Raw genomic sequence first — 19,959 nt, forward strand, 5'->3', positions numbered from 1 at the left:
GCGGGATTTGGGGAATATGGCTATTAATCCAACTCTTTATATAGTAAAAACCCATAGTACAGTTTTGTGTTCATTATTGTAACTTGTTCTCTGTGTACAAGTCCAAGGCTAAAAGGCAGCCTGAATACCTTTCCTTAACAAATATTACTAATACTTAAAGTCACCAAAAGAATGATGAAAATAATCACAGACATATTCCATTACTTAATACAGTATTAATTCTGCGGGACATGTAGCCCGTTGAATCCTACAACTAATAATGAAATGAGTTACAGTGATTTAATAGCTACAGAGAGAACATACATCCCTCTTGGCTAAAGAGAATCCTGTTCATTCTGAGTGTTTTCGAAAATTTAATTTCTCTCATGGTCTTTGACATACTACAGGAATGTAGCAAACTATTACTATATGCCAAGCAATTTTGGTTGCATAGGTTTTTGTAAAAAATTACTTTGACCTGTAAGGTTTACCTGCGGAAAAAGCACACTCCACGCATTTTAGAAAGCAATGTTGCAACAGCTTTTGCTCCACTAACATGTGAATGACAAAAGGCCAACAAGGCAGTATACCTTTATGGCAATTTGACATTAAAATATGACATTAGCCTGGTGAGATACTGTCCATGTGTTTCTTCCTTGACTCATAGCTTTTAGCTGTTCAAAATCACCGATTGTGCTTTTGATTGACTAGGACCTAAACAAGACGTCAAAGCTGCCAGAGACTTCATTTTGAAGCTGTATCAGGATCAGAATCCAGACAAGGAGAAAGTAATCTATTCCCATTTTACATGTGCCACAGACACAGAAAATATTCGTTTCGTCTTCGCTGCTGTCAAGGACACGATCCTGCAATTAAACCTGAGGGAGTTCAACCTGGTTTAAAGAAAAAATATAGCTGCAGCCATAAAGTGTGGCTTACTCATAGCACAGCCTGTGTTGATTAAAAAAAAAAAGGTGTCTTTTTAAATACCATTTACAGAAATGGGAGGAGGATTTATATTTACTGAAGTATAGATTAAGAGAACTTCAAAGAATGAGTTTCAAAGTTTACTTTTTAAGCTATATATTTAAAATATTGCGTTCATATTTCCCATATTAGATTTGTCTGTGAGTTATTTTTTGACAGCTATAGGGACTAAGTATATTTAGAAGAATGTACATACCTACATTGCTGCACAGCTGGTATTAATTTTTTTTTTTAGCATTTACAATCATAGCTTATAAAATTTCAGATAGTGAGCCTTAAAAGTGACAAGCTAGTGTTTTTTTAGGGTGCTAGACATTTTTATATTCTTGTCCTGAGCAATGTAGTTGAAAGACTAGGGTAAACCTGTTACACTTTTTAGAAGCACCTCTCCGTAGCCTTGATAGGCCAAAGTCATTAATGTTCTAGGAGTCACTACAAAAGATTTATTATTGGTGACCTTGTGTATCACTGCCTTTTTGTTCAAGTGCCTTACAATAATAAAATACCTGTCACAGTCAAGGAAAGATTAAGATCTTGTAAGCAGTCCATGGAATTTACTCTTTTTCTATCGGGGAAAAGCGTTTCTCAAACAGCAAGGCATTTAGCAAATGTTCTCAGCCTTCACTGCCACAGGAGCTCGGAGGCCATCCACAGCTGCCAGCGATAAACTAGGCCTTAAATTCATCCAAGTCACCAACTTAACCTGCTTTTTGCACTTTGCATTTTCCTGCTGTTGTGCTTCCTGGGTAGTTTTACATAGACTAGAGAACAGTAAAGCCTCTCCTCTAGATTTCTAGCCGTTTTCCCCATGTCCTCTACTCCCTGCCCAACTACAAACATCTCTGCTAAAGATGCCAGCACCGCTAATAGCTCAGTCAGTTCTCCTTCACTGGGTCAAAAAGTCTCAGGCAAAATAATAAAGACATTAGGGCAATCTTGAAAACCCTTTTTACCCATGAAAAATTCATGGTAGCCACTGCCACTTGATCAGCTAACCCAGCAACACAGGTAAGGAGAATGTTTTCATAGAACAGTCTGTTATTAGCAGTAATTCAGCCCAAGTTTGCTGCTGAGTTTGTCCTGTATTTAAATACATGAAAATTCTGTTTTTACAAGAAGAAATATTGTAGCAACAGTTTTTATTATCAGCATAAAATAGCAATTTCTGTGCAGCACAGAAAAAGTTCAAGTTTTATTGGTTTTTCAGCTTGAGTAGTGCTTCTGTGTATTCAGCCAGGTTGATAGCTCTTGCAGTTCAGCCCTGTGAAAAGCAGCCCTGACCTTTCACTGCCCATAAAATTGTTTACCGTTTCACATATTAAACAGCACAGGTCCCTTTTGTCCAGTAGCACAGAAAAAGTAAAGCATGTCCAGAGCTGGTTTTGGTTGCTAAGGAGCAAACGGCCTGTAACATTCGATTCATTTTTTCTTTTCTTTAGTGTTGGAACAAGCAGTAGCCTTAACATTTTTCTGTCAGGGAAGGACAGTGACCTGCGTGTCGTGCCCACACTAGTGAGTGGCAGTAATTGACACGGAGGGAGCAGTGCAGCACACCCCGGGATGAGGTACAGGGCACAGTGCCGCTTGCCGAACAAGACGCAGCTGTGGGAGAGTGACAGAAAGCACAGAGCAAAACAGCACGTCTGTGCCTGCGTCGTCCGTGTCCCCAGCGCGTTGTCACCGCCCTCCCTCAGAAGTACTGATGTCATGACAAGTCCCCAGACCTGCTGTCCTAGACTAACCGCTGCTGCTCAGAAAAATAAATCAAAAGCATTTCTTGAATTAAAATCTGTGGATAAAGGAGTTTGATGTTACTTAAATATAAATGGTTGGATTTGATGATCTTAGAGTTCTTTTCCACCCTATGATGCTATGATTAAGAACTTCCAGTCACATGAAAAGATGACGACAAAAGTACTTTTTCCAGAGCAGCAGATATGATGGAGGAAAGTGTACAAAGTGCCCAAATGCTTGAACTGCCTGATCCAGTTTTGAGCCCTCTTAGAGCTTCTGGAAAAACATGTTTAAACTCACAGTGGTTTTGTATCTTGAGTCAAGATTGGCTGTCTACATAAAGAGCACGTTGGCGCCATGAATTTGGGAGCCTGTCTTTGCAGGGGCACAAGCTTTGCGGATTGTCAGACAGTGACCGTTTTACAGGACCCATCAGTGTAAGAATGGTTTTCTTTCACATGTCACAACCAACATTTAAAAACATTCAGAAGGGCAGTTACCAAGACAAACTTCTGCACGTAGTTCTCATTCCTCTTGATGCAACAAGGAATGAAAGCCCACAAAGATAAAAAACTGGGACAGATCCAGCAAAAAGACAATTCACTTTTTCTCCCTTCTTGCCTGTTATGTATCCTACCTCATCATGCCTGTTCCAGCAGTCACATTTGTTTCAGCCTTTGATGTACTGACACGTAGATGATGAGCTAATAAAAATGAATGGTGTGGACGTTCTTTTACTCCTTTTAGGAGAAAACTTAAACACGAATTTACTCCTCCCTTGAAGTATTACAAGAATATTTAGAATTCTTGTTCCAGATTTGCCCTGAAAACAATCAAAACCTCTTTATAAAGATCCTGTGTCTGCTGTGAGTGGAATTTTAGATTCTTAAATCGCACTTGCAGTCACAAAAGCAAAAATTGTGACTAAGAATACTGTTGCATTTCTTCGGTCGAATAACAAAGCTCAGGCTCCTAGGTGATGCATATATGTGCTTGCATATACTGGCCAGAAAATTCCTAACTAATACACTGGTAAGAATAGTAACAGGAAAATCTTGACTGAGGAGTAGAGTTATAGGTGGGAAAAAAAGGTGTCAGCTTTCTGCTAATTTGTTCAGCTTTAGCCAGAAAAGCATAAGGCATTCAAGAAATGCATAACCAAAGTATGACAATCTGCATTTCAAGAGAAGATAATAAAACACAAATGTTTTCTCTATGAAAATGTGAAATGCCTTGTAAAATTTTGATCTGCATAATGAAGCAAGTGTTGTGATACACATGAAAAACAAATCCAAGTCAGAAACACTTTGCATCATATCTAATTACAAATACACAATGCATATTAGCAGTATTTTTCACCAACAGTTCCCACATTTAATAACCCTGTTCTTTTGACATGCACAGTCTCGACTCCCTAAAAACAATCAGAAAAAGCCCCCAAACCTTCCACAGTATAGAATTAGTTTCCATAATAATCTGCACATGGTAGTAAGACAGGCAGCTCCTTTGCCCAAGGTGGCTTTAGTAACACATTGAAGCATAGGACCTGAGACCCTTCCTTGGCAGAAGTTACAGATAAATTGGTCAACACAGGAAAAAAATCCCAACCCCTCCATAATTAACTTTTAGTAACTTCAGCCACCTATGTCCTTGGTTCCTGGGAGGCAAATGTTTCATTGGTGTTGGTTGCTTCTTTAGTTTTTGCTGCATCTTCAGTACAGATTAGTCACTGCAGAGAGAGGGGGATCAACTGGGAGAGTTTAATGCCAGAAAAAGGTACTGTGGAATTGTATAATTTGCTGAAGAAACACTGCACACTCTTGCTTTCTACAATACTTATGTGATTCTAAGCAGTGCAATCTTTAGGCAGGTCTTTTCTGGAATTCAAATGTGAAAGACTCAAGAAGGGGATGAAAAACCCCTTCTGAATAGTTTTGTGGAGTATTCTCATTCTTGAAACTAATACAGCATCAGAAAATACATACAAATCAAATATACACAAATCTATGTAAATGTCACAGAATCACAGAAGCTGGGGGGGATGCATGTTTACAGATTCCTTCTCTGTCTGGGAATCCTCTGAAAATCTTGTGAAGCCAATATATTTTGTCTTTTGTACCAAAGGATTTGGTGGAGATTTTTGCTCACTGTTTCATTATGGATTAAATTTCAAGAAAATCAAACATCCCAGATATTAGTGTGAAGAGATCCTGTGGAGTTTAATGCAGAAGACAACTAATGCACAGAGCTCAAGATGTTTGTCTCTGGAAAGATGCTTTTCCCTCAGTTTTTTCAACCAACACTACAAAAATATATTTTGTGTGTAGATAGCATGCAGTCTTGTATCAAAACTAATTAATGGGAAAAAAAAAGAAGCTATCTAAACGAATACTCAGTTCAACATGTCCGCTGTAGCAACTGAAAAACAGATTTTTATTTTATTTTTAATCTGACAGAAGCATTAACATTTACATAAGTTGGTTTCAAGAGAAGCCTCTGAATCACGTGTTTTTGGCTCATCGTTACACTTTAAGAATAGGATTGCAGAACGCAGTCTTGGACACATAAGGCCCAGCAGAGTATTTATGTCATATGATATAGAGCTATTTACAAACAAGCCACAAGACTTAGCAATCCTATTATGGTAGGTATGTGATGTATTTATTGAAACTGTTTTGCAGCAGCAGAATAATTAGGAAACTTGGGGTTTGTAGTTCAAATTCAAGAATATGCTGTAAGTATTAAATTGCAACTACTAAAACATAGTAATATTAATCTTTTATTGACTAGTGTGTGGTATTTGTTATTTGCAGATAGGTGGCTAAAAATTACTTGGAACAAAAGACTTTCCTGATTTGTTTGATATGAAAGTGTATTTTGTGAAGTGCTAAAGATAATAAATAGCTAATGGCATACATACTGAAATTTTTTTCGGGAAAAAAAGAGGATTTCATAAGAATCTGGTTGTCAACATCATCTGTGGCAACAGGAAAAGAAATACTTTAAAGGGAGCTTATATATGTAAATCCAGTTATTAAAAACTTGTCCTTACAATAAACCAAACGTAAAGACTGAAGTCTGTATTCCGCTGTCATTGAGATGGCTGCAACAGAAGCCTGACATTGTGTTCTCCAAGACAGGATTTGACCTAATTTGTCAATTTCTACCTACAAAATTCTGAGTAATGGTATTACCTGTTAATTAAAGCAGTTTGTGAAGAAAACAAATAATAACCACAGTCCAGTCAAATAAAATTAAGTTTCACTTTATTCAAGGTGAAGCAGAGGTCAGCGGGGGTGTGCGGGGGAGTCTGGAAACCAAAAGAGCCATGCTGCTGAGAGCCATGCAGCTGGACAAAAAGAGGTGCACACAGTTAAGAGTTACAAACGTTTCAGCAATGTGTCCGGCGTCTTTGATTCTATGTTTGGTTTGTCATCGATTGCTTAGAGGTGATTCTAAACCTTAAAAACTACTACTGAGAACCCAAATGACATTTTTCAACGGTATTAAGTTTACGTAACAGTCATCTAGAGGAGAAACTGTTCTTCAGTACTTCAGTAAAGGCCATGATATACTTTTAAACACCACAGTGGACAGACCTAAATGCCTACATTTTAATTTTTATTGAGATCCCCTTGTCTAATTGCATATATATTTTTAATAAAAATTAATATATCTGTTCTGCCTTTGTGCTGAAAAAATATGCGCATTGCAGTAAGGAATGAGGCACAGCAGAGTGAACATCTCAAACAGCTTTCAGCAATCTAGAAAACTACACAATGGCGTTAAGTGTGATACCTTTCTCCTCACCCCAGACTGATGTATAGTTAAAACAGAGAGAACCAGTGTCTGCCAAGAAGTGGCAAAACTCATTCATTACTGTATGGAGAAAGCATAAGGAAGAAAAAAAAAAAAAGGAAAAAGATAAAATTTACTGACTAGAAAAAGGGAACTACAGAAAATCGTATTGTTATTGCAAATGAAGACAAGGAGGGAGGTGGGGGAAAGGTCCCACGTTGGGTTTTGAACACTTCTAGTGTTTTAGTTCCTGTGTTACGGCTTTTGGTTAGCACAGAAGATCAAAATATTTTATACTCTAGGAAAAATGCAATTTGGCAGGAATTGTTACATTTTCCAAAACAAGCTTAACCACAGATATGCGCATTTAAAATAAATCCTTCAACATTAATAGTTAAATTGCTCAAATATTACTGAAGAGCCAGCTGAGATTTGAGAATCAGGAACCTGTTGGCAAAATCAATGTGAGGAAATTAAGAACTGGAGATAATACTAATTGAAATAGAGGCTCTGTGATGAGAAACTATTTAGAATAGGGAAATTGAAAAGCTACACAAATGGGAATGTACAAAGTGTACTTGCAAGAGCTGCTAAAAGTGAAAGTTGCTGCAGATACTCAGTAAATACTGGGGCAGAAAGAGAGAGGAGGAGACACAATAATCAAGAATCAAGATCATGATGAGGCTATTAATTGAACTTTCATGCCTAAGATGAAAATTGATAGATGAAAACCAAATTACAGATACAGAATGGTAGTCAGTGCACCTAATAACACTACTTATCTAAGGCAAAGTATTCTATTATTTTGGCATGATTATAACCTGAGTTAATACTCTTGGTACGTGCTTGGTGTACAAACAAGCAGAGTAACACAGTCATCGTCATAGTTTGGAATTCTCATACAATCTTTTGACTCAGTTAACAATTTATGGGAAAAATTACAACATTACATGTATTTTTGTAACCGGCTAAATGGTTACTGAACTCCAAAGGCAAGACTTAAAGTAAGTTCAAGAACTGCAATTGTAGGTTAGCATGCTAGTCATTTTAGATTTTACAATAATGCAACAATTTGGCTATCTCAAGCACCACCAGCAATGTCAGAATTATGTCCTGTAGCTATAAGTATTCCAAACAATTGTTTGGAAATAATATTTTGGTAGCAGGTACTTACTGTGTGTATCAGATATTTTGAAGACTTTGATATGGGAATTTATGGAAACCTTCATGTAACACTGTACGGTTTCCTGTACTTTTTAATATCAGCTGCAGTAAACACCCATTCAACAATACTATGACTACTACATCTAAGAAATAAGCAGAATTGCATACATTCAGGCTCCCCCTGTAAAAGTTCTGCTGTCTGGATATGAAACAAAAATGTTTCATTGGGTAAGAAAGTTGATAAAAGCAACTGTGAAATACTATTTATTATTTAATATAAATTTGACTTTATTAGTCATTTAGCACACAATATTGCGTAATCCAAGGCATTTATTTTTGGTATGCAACAGTGCACTTATAACCCCATAGACTCCTTCTTGAATTGCAAGACTATTAATAACTTCTATTTAAAATAATAGGCTTTAATTAATATTTTTAGTGCAGAGATATATTAACTCTCCCCATTACACATTTTTGTAAACTGTTATTTTTTTGTAAATATCGATAGAGGTGCTGCAACATTTCCTTGAGCAGAATATAAAAAAGTTTACACTAAAAGTGATACTGTAATTGTAAATTCATTGTGACCAGGTCCATTCATTTACAAAAAGAAAACACTATTGTTAACTTAGCAGCCAGTCCTGTGACCATCTAAATGGGACTTGTCTGGTCAGTAGCCTCCTCCTTAGAATTTGAGTCGTAAGACTGGTGATTAATAAGTTAACATTTCCTTTGATAAAGAAATTTTAATTTCAACACAGCCTCAAGTCATATGAAAACTAAGACAGAAACTAAGTATTGATTTTCAGAATCAAATCAATACTGAAAAATTTGCTCTGAATAGTACCATAAGAATTATTCCAGAGTTCAATTTCAATATCAAATGTAGTTGCTGTATTTATAAAAAAGAAATCTGGAATTCTTATGTTAAAAAAACAAACAAAACAAGCCAGAACTTGGCAGATTCTTTTTCATCACTAGATTATTTTTTTAAATTGTCATCTATTTTTGTGATACAGTCAAGGACTGTTGTGACAATAATAAACAATTTCATAAATCTCCCTTCCCTCCTGTTTTTGCTTTTGTTGCTGATATTCAAATAGTTCTGCTGGTTAAAGAGGAATTAAAAGGTAGTTGTTCAGTGTTCTTCATATCTTGATGCTTCTCCATTCATTACGATTTTGGCTGATTCTCTCTCACTTCTTCCAGCTTAGAAAGGATCCACTGTGAGAAGGAAAAGGGAAAAATAAAAATGTTTCCTTGGTAAAAATCATACAAAGCAGCTGAAAATTAGATTGGGATGGCCAGACACTTCACTACCTGTTCTCTTCCTAACTGAGTTGTAACACAGTGTTCACATGACAATGGACGCATTTAACTACCAATATCTGACATTGAATACCACAGCTAATTAAACTGGCTAGGTTGATATTTCAGTTTCCTGTTGTGTAATTCAATGAATAAGATCTTAAAAAACAAATGGCATCATCATTATTAATTAGTCTACATTAGCATTAGTCTACAACTTTAGACAAATCATAGATGACAATAGAGAAACAAGGATAACAAAGGACAGAAGACAAGAATAAGTTGCAGCAATGTGCTAATACAGTTACTCAGAAAGAAGCTTTCTGTAACTATATTTGGTTTCTTTTCAGGAATCTCAAATCCACACGCTATTTACTGAACATAGAAGGGAAATCAGTTTCCCGAGAGTCAAAAAAAAAGCGGGGGGGGGGGGGGGGGGGGCGCAGATAAGGGGAAGTCACAGTGAAGTGGAAATCTAGGGTACAAGATGAAATTATACAAAGGGATTGCCGTAACAATGCTGCATAATGCTTTCAGGGAAGATGAGAGGATTATTACAAATCGTTACCAGATCAGGTTCTATGTTACTGATCTTTAGGATCCCCTCCTCCCCATCACAAGCTCACCCCCTAAAGGAAATCAGAGCTTCTGTTTAGCAGGATGCTGATGGTTTGAAAGAAGAGTTGGCTGTTCAAGAAACTACTGTTCACATCAGAACATGGCACTTCTCACAGATTGACACACCCTTTTAGTGTCCACTAGACTGACGCAACGTTCACAAAGCAGTGTCACTGAAATGACCTCACACCGGGGTGCAAGTTTCATTTTCACTGCTCCTAAAACACCCCCCTCAGTGTCATCTCTCTACATACACAAATGTCATATTTGCAGAAGCGAGCCGTAGGCCAACAGCCTGGAAGCAACTCTCAAATACTGACTTTCTGCAGGATAGACCCTAAGGCCCTGGGGGCAGTTTTTTTAGTGAATCTGTTAAGTATTCTTTCTCTAAGATAAAACCACATTCCTTGCCAAACCTGTCTGACAGTGACCTATTCACATTCCTGTTGGTTTTGTGACGTTCACAGCCTTTCTAGGAAAATACTCAAACCAACATTTTTGTGAAAAGTACACACAACTTCTTCAGCTTTCTTTTCCTTGCTTAAGACTTACAGCACACATCATTAATTTGATTTTTGGAATTGTTCCCGATTTGGCTGGGGCGTATATGGGATTGCTTTCCCACACAGACTACTGGACCTCAGCGCCACCCCTGCCCCACCACAGTCAAAAAGGATAAAAAGAGGAGCTCAGTACCTCCAAAGAGTACTGACAAGTCAAATAAATCCAGCACGGGGCCCTCAAATACTTTAACAGTGTTTGTAAATCTTTTTGACGTAAGAGCCAAATGGTGTCACTCAGCTGTGGTTAGAAACTACCCTTGGGAAGACAAAAGCAACTTAAACTGATGAGAGTATGCAACTTTCGAAGACTACTTCAAAGTATGATCCCAGGATACCATATCCCACTGGTGTGAATATACAATAGACTAATTGTTTGTGAAAATAATTAGCTACACTAATAAAAAGAAGGCAGAACTTTCGCAACCCAGCTACCTCAGAGTTCTTGTAGCACACCTGAACTGCTCCTGCTCTCTGTTGTAGTCAGATCGAAGAGATCATATAAAATGTGTGTATAATAGCAGTAATAACATATATCAAATAAACTATTTGTGTTTCCACTAGGGATTTTCTTCATTCTTCAACCACAGCTGTATTTTGAGGCACAGAGGAATGACACCCAACCCCCCCCCCCCAATTAAACTAGGAGCAATTTACAAGTATAGTTTGTTCTATCATAACGTACTACTTTAATTCACATTCTTGATTGTTTAGTTTTCGTTAGCAGTACTGCTAAATCAGCCATTTGACAGATAGTTATAATTCCAAAGATTTATGTAAGGAAAAGTCTGGTATTGGAATTGAGTATTTTTGAAATTCTGTACTGAATAGATCATTGCCATTTCCATCTGTGTAATGGCTGTATGGAAATACTGAATTTTAAATATACATAGTCGTTTCTGGTTAAGAATATTTCTGTTTCACTTTTTAAGCCAAATGTAGCACAGTGTAATTGTAATAGTATTTTGACTTTACCTTAGCATCCTCTGGAGTTCTAAAATTAATAATTTTTCCAAATTCTTTGGCATGGAACACAGACTTAACTCGTTCCTAAAAAAAAAAAAGTAATTAAAAATTGAAGTTAGTTTCTTCAAACTTTACAGCTAAGAAGTTATTTACCATTAAGGCAGCTATATGGTTCAGACAGCCATGTGTACCCATTACACTAATCTAAGTATGTTCACATCGCATGCACACACCCTGAGAAACTTCATTTTCTACATGAAAGCACAGTGGAGTGGAACACTCCAGCAATAACAGACTTCCCTTTTTACCACGGAGTCCCTGGAGACTGGACTATAAAAGTGTGCTGGAGAGGAAGGCAGATAATGGACTATGCAGGGTAACAAAATCCATTACTTCCTAATATTGTAATTCTTCATTCTCCTCTCCTTTAAGTCATTAATTGGGTGGACATTCCACCAACACTGACTCGCAAGTAGTGGCCTTAGGTAGTGAAAATAGTAGCTCAGGCTTCAGAAATAGAACACAAGCAGTGCTTTGCAAAACACAGTTTTCAGCCATAGGTTTCAGTAAAGAGCATACTGCAGACATGTGAATGGGCTCTGAAATGACTGCTGTGTAGGGGTAAAGATGGATATATTATTCAGCATTGTCTGAAATGGCAGAAACTCTAAGAATTATTTCATCCTGTCAAAGTTCACTTGCAGTCAGAAATCCAGTTTGGAGGATTCCAAACCAATAGGCACTGCCTTTCATGCTCTCTGCAATAGAAACAAATAATCTGAGTGAAAAACTGAATGACGTTGTATACTGTCAAGACTGTCCTGACAACTAAGATGTGCAATTACACACATGAAGCTTATTAAAAACAGAAACAAAACACTGGCAGGTAAATTTATTGATTGAAATTAAATTCAGTTACCAACACAAGAAGAATTTAAGATTTTTTTTTTTTATAAGGAACGTTGCCTCTGTAAGTACACTCAGTCATCAGCGGTCATCTTTCTCCTTACGTCCTTTACCACTTTACCAGGGAAAGGAAGTTTTGGGATTTTTTAAAGGAAAAATTGCAACTGACAGCAACGTTCTTCAACTTGTGTTGAAAGAGATAAGCACATCTCATTATGGGTGTTTTTGAAGGTATTAATACCTTATTATACTTTTGAAGACTTTGATTACAATCAAATGAAAAAAAAAAACATCCTTGAAGCAGAGCACGTACAAATGTGTTTCTCTGATATGTTTGAATCTTTGGAACTGCAACAAGGCAGAAGTCCACATATTGGCGTATTTCCAGCACCACAGTGTGTAATAAAAGTATTTTGAGAGAGTTTTGCTGCGTCGCCATTTTCCAAACTAATAACACACCACAAACTGGTGCATACCAACAAAAAATTCCCAGTGCTCAAGGAATAACTTCATCTGCAAACACCCAGTCATTATACTGCTTAGAACAGAAGCTAGTTATCCTAGGAGTTTGCCCATGCCAAATTTCAACTCCCTTCTCTGAGTGTATCTCAACTAGAAGAGAAATCAAGAACTCAAAGGACAGAGATCAGGAATTAAAAGTTTAATTTTATAAACAGTAACACAAAAAGAAATCAAAGCATGGTTAGGTTAACATACCTTGGCTTCAATGCGTAATCTTCTGCCATCAACAATGAATGGTTCTTTGGTAAACTCATCATAAGTGTATTGCCATTCACATGTCAACTGTCCAAATGTCCCTTTTGTCACAAACAACACACCACTAGGCACCAGAAAATAAAATTAATAATTTAAAAACTAATGTAAAAGTACTTGAAAGTTAAGTTACCCTAGCTCCAGTGAACTTATTTTTCCAGAATAGTTCTCATCTAACAATATAACAACCATACAGCATATGTTCCAAAAGAGTAAATTTTGAACCTTCCTCTTATTTAAAATACTGTTTCATAGCAAAACTGTAGCACTACTTCCAGCTCTATTGCTACAAAAAGTTTTACAGCTTTTTATTTGAGCAGGATGCTTGATACTCAGATACTTAGACATTGTTGACTCTGTTCCTGTATTATCCTTTTTTCCTTCAATATGCTAATTTCCAAGTGAATCCCACAGTTCCATTGACTTCAGCATAGCCAGATTTATAGCAAATCTTTCTCAGCTAAAGAAATCACAAGACTAGCATTCCTTTTCTCTCCTTAAACAGAGAAATTACTATGACACTCACAATAACATACTCTTGTGCTGAACTGTTGAACAAGATTATTAACAGTGCACTAAGCATACCTTCCCCATTATTTTATCTACACACGACAGACACATCAAAGCACAGTTGACTGATCAACAATTATCAAGGCATGCACTTTTTGATGACAGTTTTAAGTACTTATTATTCATAGTCAAAACTGTTTACCTTTTTGTTACCATTAACAGATCTGTACTGTTGACCATAGCATGTGCAATGTATCTGAGTTTTGCAAATCTTCCATTTTCAATTTTCTAGAAGACATAAAAGTTTTATAGCCTTGAATATGCTAGTATAAATTAATATCCTAATTTTGTGCTTAAAATGTATTTATCATCCAAAAGTATAAATTGTAACAAAGCATATAGCACATACTATTAAATAAAATGCTACTTTCAAAAAGTCAGAATACGATTAGCAGATCTGTGATGGCTAATTTTCATAATTACAAAGAATTATTTGGTTGCTGTCAATGCAGCTATGCAAATAAAAATCAATCCTAACTAAAACTGGCAAGAGACAATATAATTTCTCAAAATATTTCAGGACTCCATTTTCTGTATATTTTTAGTGCACGCTGAACTTCTGCTAATACAGTTGTGAGACAACAAAAGAAATAAGTATTCATTTCCTAATTTATGCCAAGTCACCTCCAAAACAGTGGAGTAATTAACTCTGGGAATAAATCTATACTTAACTGTATAAAGGAACCCACTATCACGTAGACAGTGGGACTTAATAATGCACTCCAGGTAACACTTAGCATTTCTCCATGTTCTTTTGTTTCTCCCTGAACATACTTAAGCTTTTCCTCCAATTGCATGAATATGGTAGCAGAGTATTCTTTAATGGGCAACAAATTTTAAGTATTGATGACAGCAGATGAATAATTTTTAAAAACAGAAACTATGTCACTTTGACATGAGTCGGCAACCATTGGATTCCTGACTTTCTATGCATTGAGTGATTAAATTAGTGATTAAGACTGCTGCATCTTAGTTGGGAATAGAAACAGGACTGCTTGCATACTTTCCATCTGTTACAAATTGGAAGCAAAAATAGATTAATATAAACCAGTATGATTCAATAAACCCTGAACTACAAACACACTGCTGCAGATATGTACGCCAATATTTAAAAACATGTAGGTTAGTTAAAATAGCAAAAATATTTAAAGAGTATTCATCACCACTGTAAAATGATAAAGACATTTAATTAGGCGTACTCTACAACTTCAGATTCGGCCACATGGATAACGCCACTTGCCCAAACAGATTTTCTTAAAAGACACCTTCCCTCAAAGATGCCGGTTCTTTAGTGACTGAAATGCAAGAACATTTGAGTAACACGTTCCCAAAAGGGAGCTTTCCAGAAAGTTCTCAGAAAGTTCAGATTATTTCTCTCTCCCCAACTCTGTTGGGCTACAAAATCACAGCTATTGATCACGTGCTTATTTACATAAGCCACTGCTTGAATTTATTTCTGCAAGAGCTACTGTCAGGGGCAGGATGAATACAGCAAAAAGAATGGTGTAAGAAATGAGGAATTAAGAGATTGGAAAACAGATTATGAGGGGTTTTTTTATTTTTGGAAAGTCCCTATTCAGGTTTTGTCTAGGGGTTGCCATGCCTCCGATATGAGTCTCTCCCTGCCTCTCATATTTCGGTCCAAGCTCCTACTTCACAACTAAATAAACAAAACCCCCTCTCTCAAGGTAGCCTCTACAACGTCCCAGCACATGACACGTTGGAGGGTCAGAAGACCGAGGAGGTTGTACGGACGGACAGCATGGATAGGATACCTGACCAAGATACCAGGCTACTGGTCTAGTTCTATGTCCTGATGGATTTTCAGTGTTAGTGGCCTAGCAAGAAAGACTGCGAAAGGGAAGAGAAGGCTGACAGGAACTTACAGAAGTAATGTGTGTCGGAAGAGCAAGGGTGGTTCAGTAGAGGTACCAAATAACACATCATTGCATTTAATCTGCAAGCCTCTGTGACAATGCCAGCAATTTTCTCTTACCAAACACGTAAATATTGCAAAGTATGGCCAGGATCTCTCTTCTATCAGAAGCAATTGCACGGGAGAAGCATTTAGCAATTTAGCCTTATTAGGATGGAGAGAATCTCTTGTCTCTCTCCAACATCAGAGAAGGTAACTTTCTTACGCTTTGCATAGCACTGAGCTTTGGCTCTCAATCCAAATGTTAATCCCCCTTAAATTGGATTTAAGAGAGCAGAGTTACCTTTTCCTGTCTTCCCATTACCTTGCTAGTTAATTTTCAACAAGTCATTTCACCGCACTGTAACTTGCTCAGTTTACTGATTATGAATTGAAATCATTATGGAGGTACAGTACTTAGCTATCACACAGGTTGCAATCATAACCAAAAGCTATTTAAATGTCCACCAAATTCCGTGAAAAGCATTTCATTCTACTAAGATTCATAAACAAGTGATTAGCTCCGCACAAAAATATTGTTAGCATGTGGTATGTGCTGTGCTAACTACTCCTCACTGTTAGCCATGAGTCAAAGATCATAAACTCTAGCTACCCGCGTTCTATAGTTCTGGAGACAATAGATGCTAATTGGGAAATAAAGCACAGGAAAAAGCTGCATGGTTCATTTGCAAAGGTAACGCTTGTATCTACGCCAATGCTGAGCAGAAAATACTTCTAAATTTTCTGCCTTTAGATTTTTCTACCCTTCACTTACAATCTTCATCCCATTTAGCATTAAATTTGAACCTATTCATTAGGAAATACATCATATAGGGATACACCAATTTACTGCTCAAAATTCTTACAGCAAGATCACTACTGTGTTCTGCTACCAAAGTGCCTTACACAACTCAAACATAAGAAAGGACATATAATTGATCCCTCAAAATAGATGCACAAATGTGGTTTTCAAATTTTACAGGATTTAGCTAATAATTTTTTCAAGAAAGACAGCAACTTCGACCACTCTGGTGATGCAAAACTGAAAAAGTTAACACTGATCAATAGTTGTTTATTCAACATTAGTTTCACCACTGTAAGAAAAACTAATTTTTAAAATACATCTTCTGTGTTCCAAATTAAAAAAGGTTTAATAACCTGATTACTTCGGTATGTGTTATTGTTCCTTAACTAGACATGGAAATTGAATGAATCTATTGAAAAATGACACTCCAGCAGCTGTAAAATGCAAAGTAATCCAAGCACAAATCCCCTCCTTTGCAAATTATTCTTACTTGTAGTACAAATACTTAGATGTCACTGCAATAAGTTAACAGTAGGTGCAATCATTTGTGCAGAGACGGATATGCAAATATTCTCAGTGTCTTAAAAGTGGCATCTCTGCATTTGGAAAGATTCCTAATCACACCACGTGCTCCTAATTTACTGAGAAGCAAGCACAGAGGCCTTTGACAAAGTCAGAAATAAAACAGAGCAGAGTGTAAGTATCCGAGACAAAATTTTATATCTATGATCCTTCTGGTTATAGTTCAAAAAAATACTAGCAGTAAGTCTGATATCCTTCTTGAACTCATCTCAACTGAAATGACACGTAAACAAAATACTGTAAAGACAGTTACTACTTAAAAAGTGGTTATAAATCTGCTACTCATCTCGCTTGATGTTCAGATTAACTTGGAAGTTTTCAACTGGATTTTAGATTGCCAGTGTATTCCCTTATGATCTGATTACTGTCCAAACATGTGAGCTCTGAAGGCAATTCACTGTTGTTGTCAGAAACTCCAATAATGAATGTCATCTTTCAGCTCAGATTATAAGGTGACTTCTTCAAAAGCTGTGGAATTGCTACTTTCAGCAGGCTAATGTGGTATAATTACAGATCCAGTCTTCCCCACAGAAACATTTAATAATTCTAAGCAGTAGCCGAGTCATTTGTTAGACTTAGCTTGAATATCTGTGAAAAAGGGGAAAAATTGTTTTAAAGAAAAAAAAAATTCCTTTTTCTGCCATGCAAAATTCTCTCCTCATCCTTTATTAATAAGGACTAACGTTAATCCTCTAATGCCTACTCTCTCATTCCAGTTATCCTAATGTGCAGTATCACTCTACAAAAAACAAATCTTTTGTCCATGATGTGTCAGTGCCTGAATTCAAGATTCCATTAAGCCATGCTGAACAGCAGCTCTGAAGTCAACATGGTTTTGTTCAAATCAACAGAAATTCACGGTCAAGGTTCACATTTCAATCTAAGGTCGAAGTATGCAGGACAGTAAAAACTAGGACAGCAGCTTTCTTTCAGAACACAAAGTTTCTACTTTTGCCTATGCTAACAGGCAGAATTATCTTGGTCAACTTTTTATCTGAATACCAAGAGAATTCATTTGATGAGCTGAATGGAGAAACCACACTGACCTACACTTTCATTATGATGACCCACATCTAGATGTTGTGTTTCCTGCCAATACAACCAAAGTTCTTTAATTTGTAACATCTGAAGTGACTACTGTATCAGCAGGGAAATGGAAAAATTTTTCAGTTTTCTTTTCTGTATTCTCTGTCAGCAAACAAGCTGTTACATGCTTTGCCTAGAACAATTCTAGTTTTTACTTGCTTTTCCACCATATGTAAGCATTTGTGTTTCAATCACAAATGAACTAAAATGAAACTGTCACACAAGCTTCCATGTTCTTCTGAAACAACTGGCATTAGCTAGTCTCGGCCAGCTTCCTGTAAATATATAGAAGTCTTCTATTTGGGGATGGGCAATGGCTACGTAATAATATCGAAACGCTGCACATCTAAGTGGTAAGGATCCTGCTCTTTCCTGCAACGTAGACACAACAGATTTTCCAAAGGAGGATGGGTAATGACAGCTGTGACCCAATTAAGAGAGCAGCAAACTAGACAGGATACGTGAATGGATGCCTGGTAAGAGTCAGGACAATGTCAAATACAAATGAAGTTAGTCTGACCTTTGGAAATAATTTCTCCATGTAATTTTATGACGTGAAACCTCAGTTTTAGAGTACTTCATGATATGGATGTTTATGTCTTGATTTGAACTGAAGCCCCAGCGGGGTGAGGGAAGGAGAGAAAGGAGGAGTGCAACACACGTCTTCCCACTTCTCAGATGTTCTTCTTGGCAGACTGAAGTTTGAATACTAAGAAACAAGGGCCTGTTCAACCCATTTGAACATTCTGCCACCTGATCTGGAGCTTACCTCAACCAAAAAAGGATCACTGAACTGAATGCTGAACACCTCCAATACAGTAGGACACAGTATTGAAGCACGGCTTTGAAGGACTGTCTTCTCTACAAGCTTACATCTACTGCAACATAGTTGGGCAGCAACCTTACACAACACTGTAAGAGAGACCTCACAAACTCAAACAGTATAAAGACAAATTTAAAAAAAAAAAAAAAAAAAAAAAAGGTTTAGAATTTATTTTGGTTTTGGGTAGGTACTGAGCTATGACACAGAGGACTCCACTGATTTCACACTACAAGCATTAATGACTTAGGTTCATAAGCATGAGACTAGCCTTTCAGCTTTATTCCCTGGCAGGGCAAATACCAGTGATTTCTGGCAGCTCTATAGCTTCTGTAAATGAATAACAACAACAAAGGTATAAACAAAAATGGTTTCTAGCATCACCTATTAAATGATCCCAGAAACTATCTATAGTATCCCTCTGCACTGAGTTAAGTCTACAGAGCCCCTTGAGAAAAAGACCAAAGAACCCTGATCGTAAAGGATGTACTGGAAAACATCAAAGATAAAGAGCACAGCCAATTCTTCACCTCAGCAAGGAGGAAGCATGTAAATTCAAGTTACCATCATATAAGTCACTAAAAGAGTAAAACTAAACACTCAGGAAAAGCTGAATCATAAACTTGTTCTGTAGCTGAGTGCAGAAAACTTGGCAACCAGAGCTGAAAGGATGGCACTTGGTCCTCAGTTTTCAGCAACAGCACTGGACTTCAAATTCAATTCACCAGAGAAAAGGTGTGAAAAAAAGATGTGTGTTTTAAACTATTAAAATACCTTAAACTCAAGGGGGGGTGGGAGGGAGAGGCATTTGAAAAGATTGTCTGGTTTTGATTTGTTACTTTAAATCCCTGGAGAAAATAATCTCTACATTGCTTTCTTTGCATTTTTGGTGCCTTAAAGACCATCAGTTTCAGATAGCTAGCTTTTACACTTTTCACAGGTTTTGATCCCATGACTTAGAGAGAAATTAAATCTTAACATCCCAGGTGATACAATTATTATCCGAAGTCCAAAATATCTCTTTTCCCAATGTATATTCAGAGGAAGCTAGACTCCAGACAGAAACAAATAAAATACTTGTACATACAAAATCACTACTTTTTTTCTTAACACTTCAAAACTAGAACTATACTCTGTGAAAATATTCTAAAGTATATAATCATACTTGCCAACTACATTGGCAAATTTTTTTACTGTTTCTTTTTTTGGTTGGTTGGTTGGTTTTTTAAGCCAGTATTTTACCACCTTTCAATCTGCTGAGTAAACAAAGAACTCTTTTTAGTTATGTCGCAGTGAACTTGAATTAGTCATACCTGACTCAGCAGTACTACCATTCACGTTAATTTTACTTCTGCATTCCGTAATGATTTATAGAAGTTAAAAAACT

The 19,959-nt window shown here is 36.8% G+C and overlaps 2 protein-coding genes across 4 annotated transcripts in view; one reads left to right on the plus strand and one right to left on the minus strand.

The window, feature by feature from the left end:
- Nucleotides 1-5,876, plus strand: part of LOC104333383 (guanine nucleotide-binding protein subunit alpha-14) — an 88,051-nt gene extending 82,175 nt beyond the window's left edge. For both annotated transcript variants that reach the window (XM_075410890.1, XM_075410891.1), the window contains one exon: nucleotides 691-5,876. In XM_075410890.1, the coding sequence (XP_075267005.1) occupies nucleotides 691-881 (191 nt within the window). In that variant the 3' untranslated portion in view covers nucleotides 882-5,876. The remainder of the gene's footprint in view (nucleotides 1-690) is intronic.
- Nucleotides 5,877-5,949: 73 nt separating this feature from the next.
- Nucleotides 5,950-19,959, minus strand: part of VPS13A (vacuolar protein sorting 13 homolog A) — a 115,095-nt gene continuing 101,085 nt past the window's right edge. For both annotated transcript variants that reach the window (XM_075411763.1, XM_075411762.1), the window contains 4 exons: nucleotides 13,507-13,592; nucleotides 12,738-12,861; nucleotides 11,124-11,198; nucleotides 5,950-8,886 (listed from right to left, as the gene is read on the minus strand). In XM_075411763.1, the coding sequence (XP_075267878.1) occupies nucleotides 8,836-8,886; nucleotides 11,124-11,198; nucleotides 12,738-12,861; nucleotides 13,507-13,592 (336 nt within the window). In that variant the 3' untranslated portion in view covers nucleotides 5,950-8,835. The remainder of the gene's footprint in view (nucleotides 8,887-11,123; nucleotides 11,199-12,737; nucleotides 12,862-13,506; nucleotides 13,593-19,959) is intronic.

This window comes from Opisthocomus hoazin, chromosome Z (genome assembly GCF_030867145.1).
Source record: "Opisthocomus hoazin isolate bOpiHoa1 chromosome Z, bOpiHoa1.hap1, whole genome shotgun sequence".
Classification (NCBI taxonomy): Eukaryota; Metazoa; Chordata; class Aves; order Opisthocomiformes; family Opisthocomidae; genus Opisthocomus; species Opisthocomus hoazin.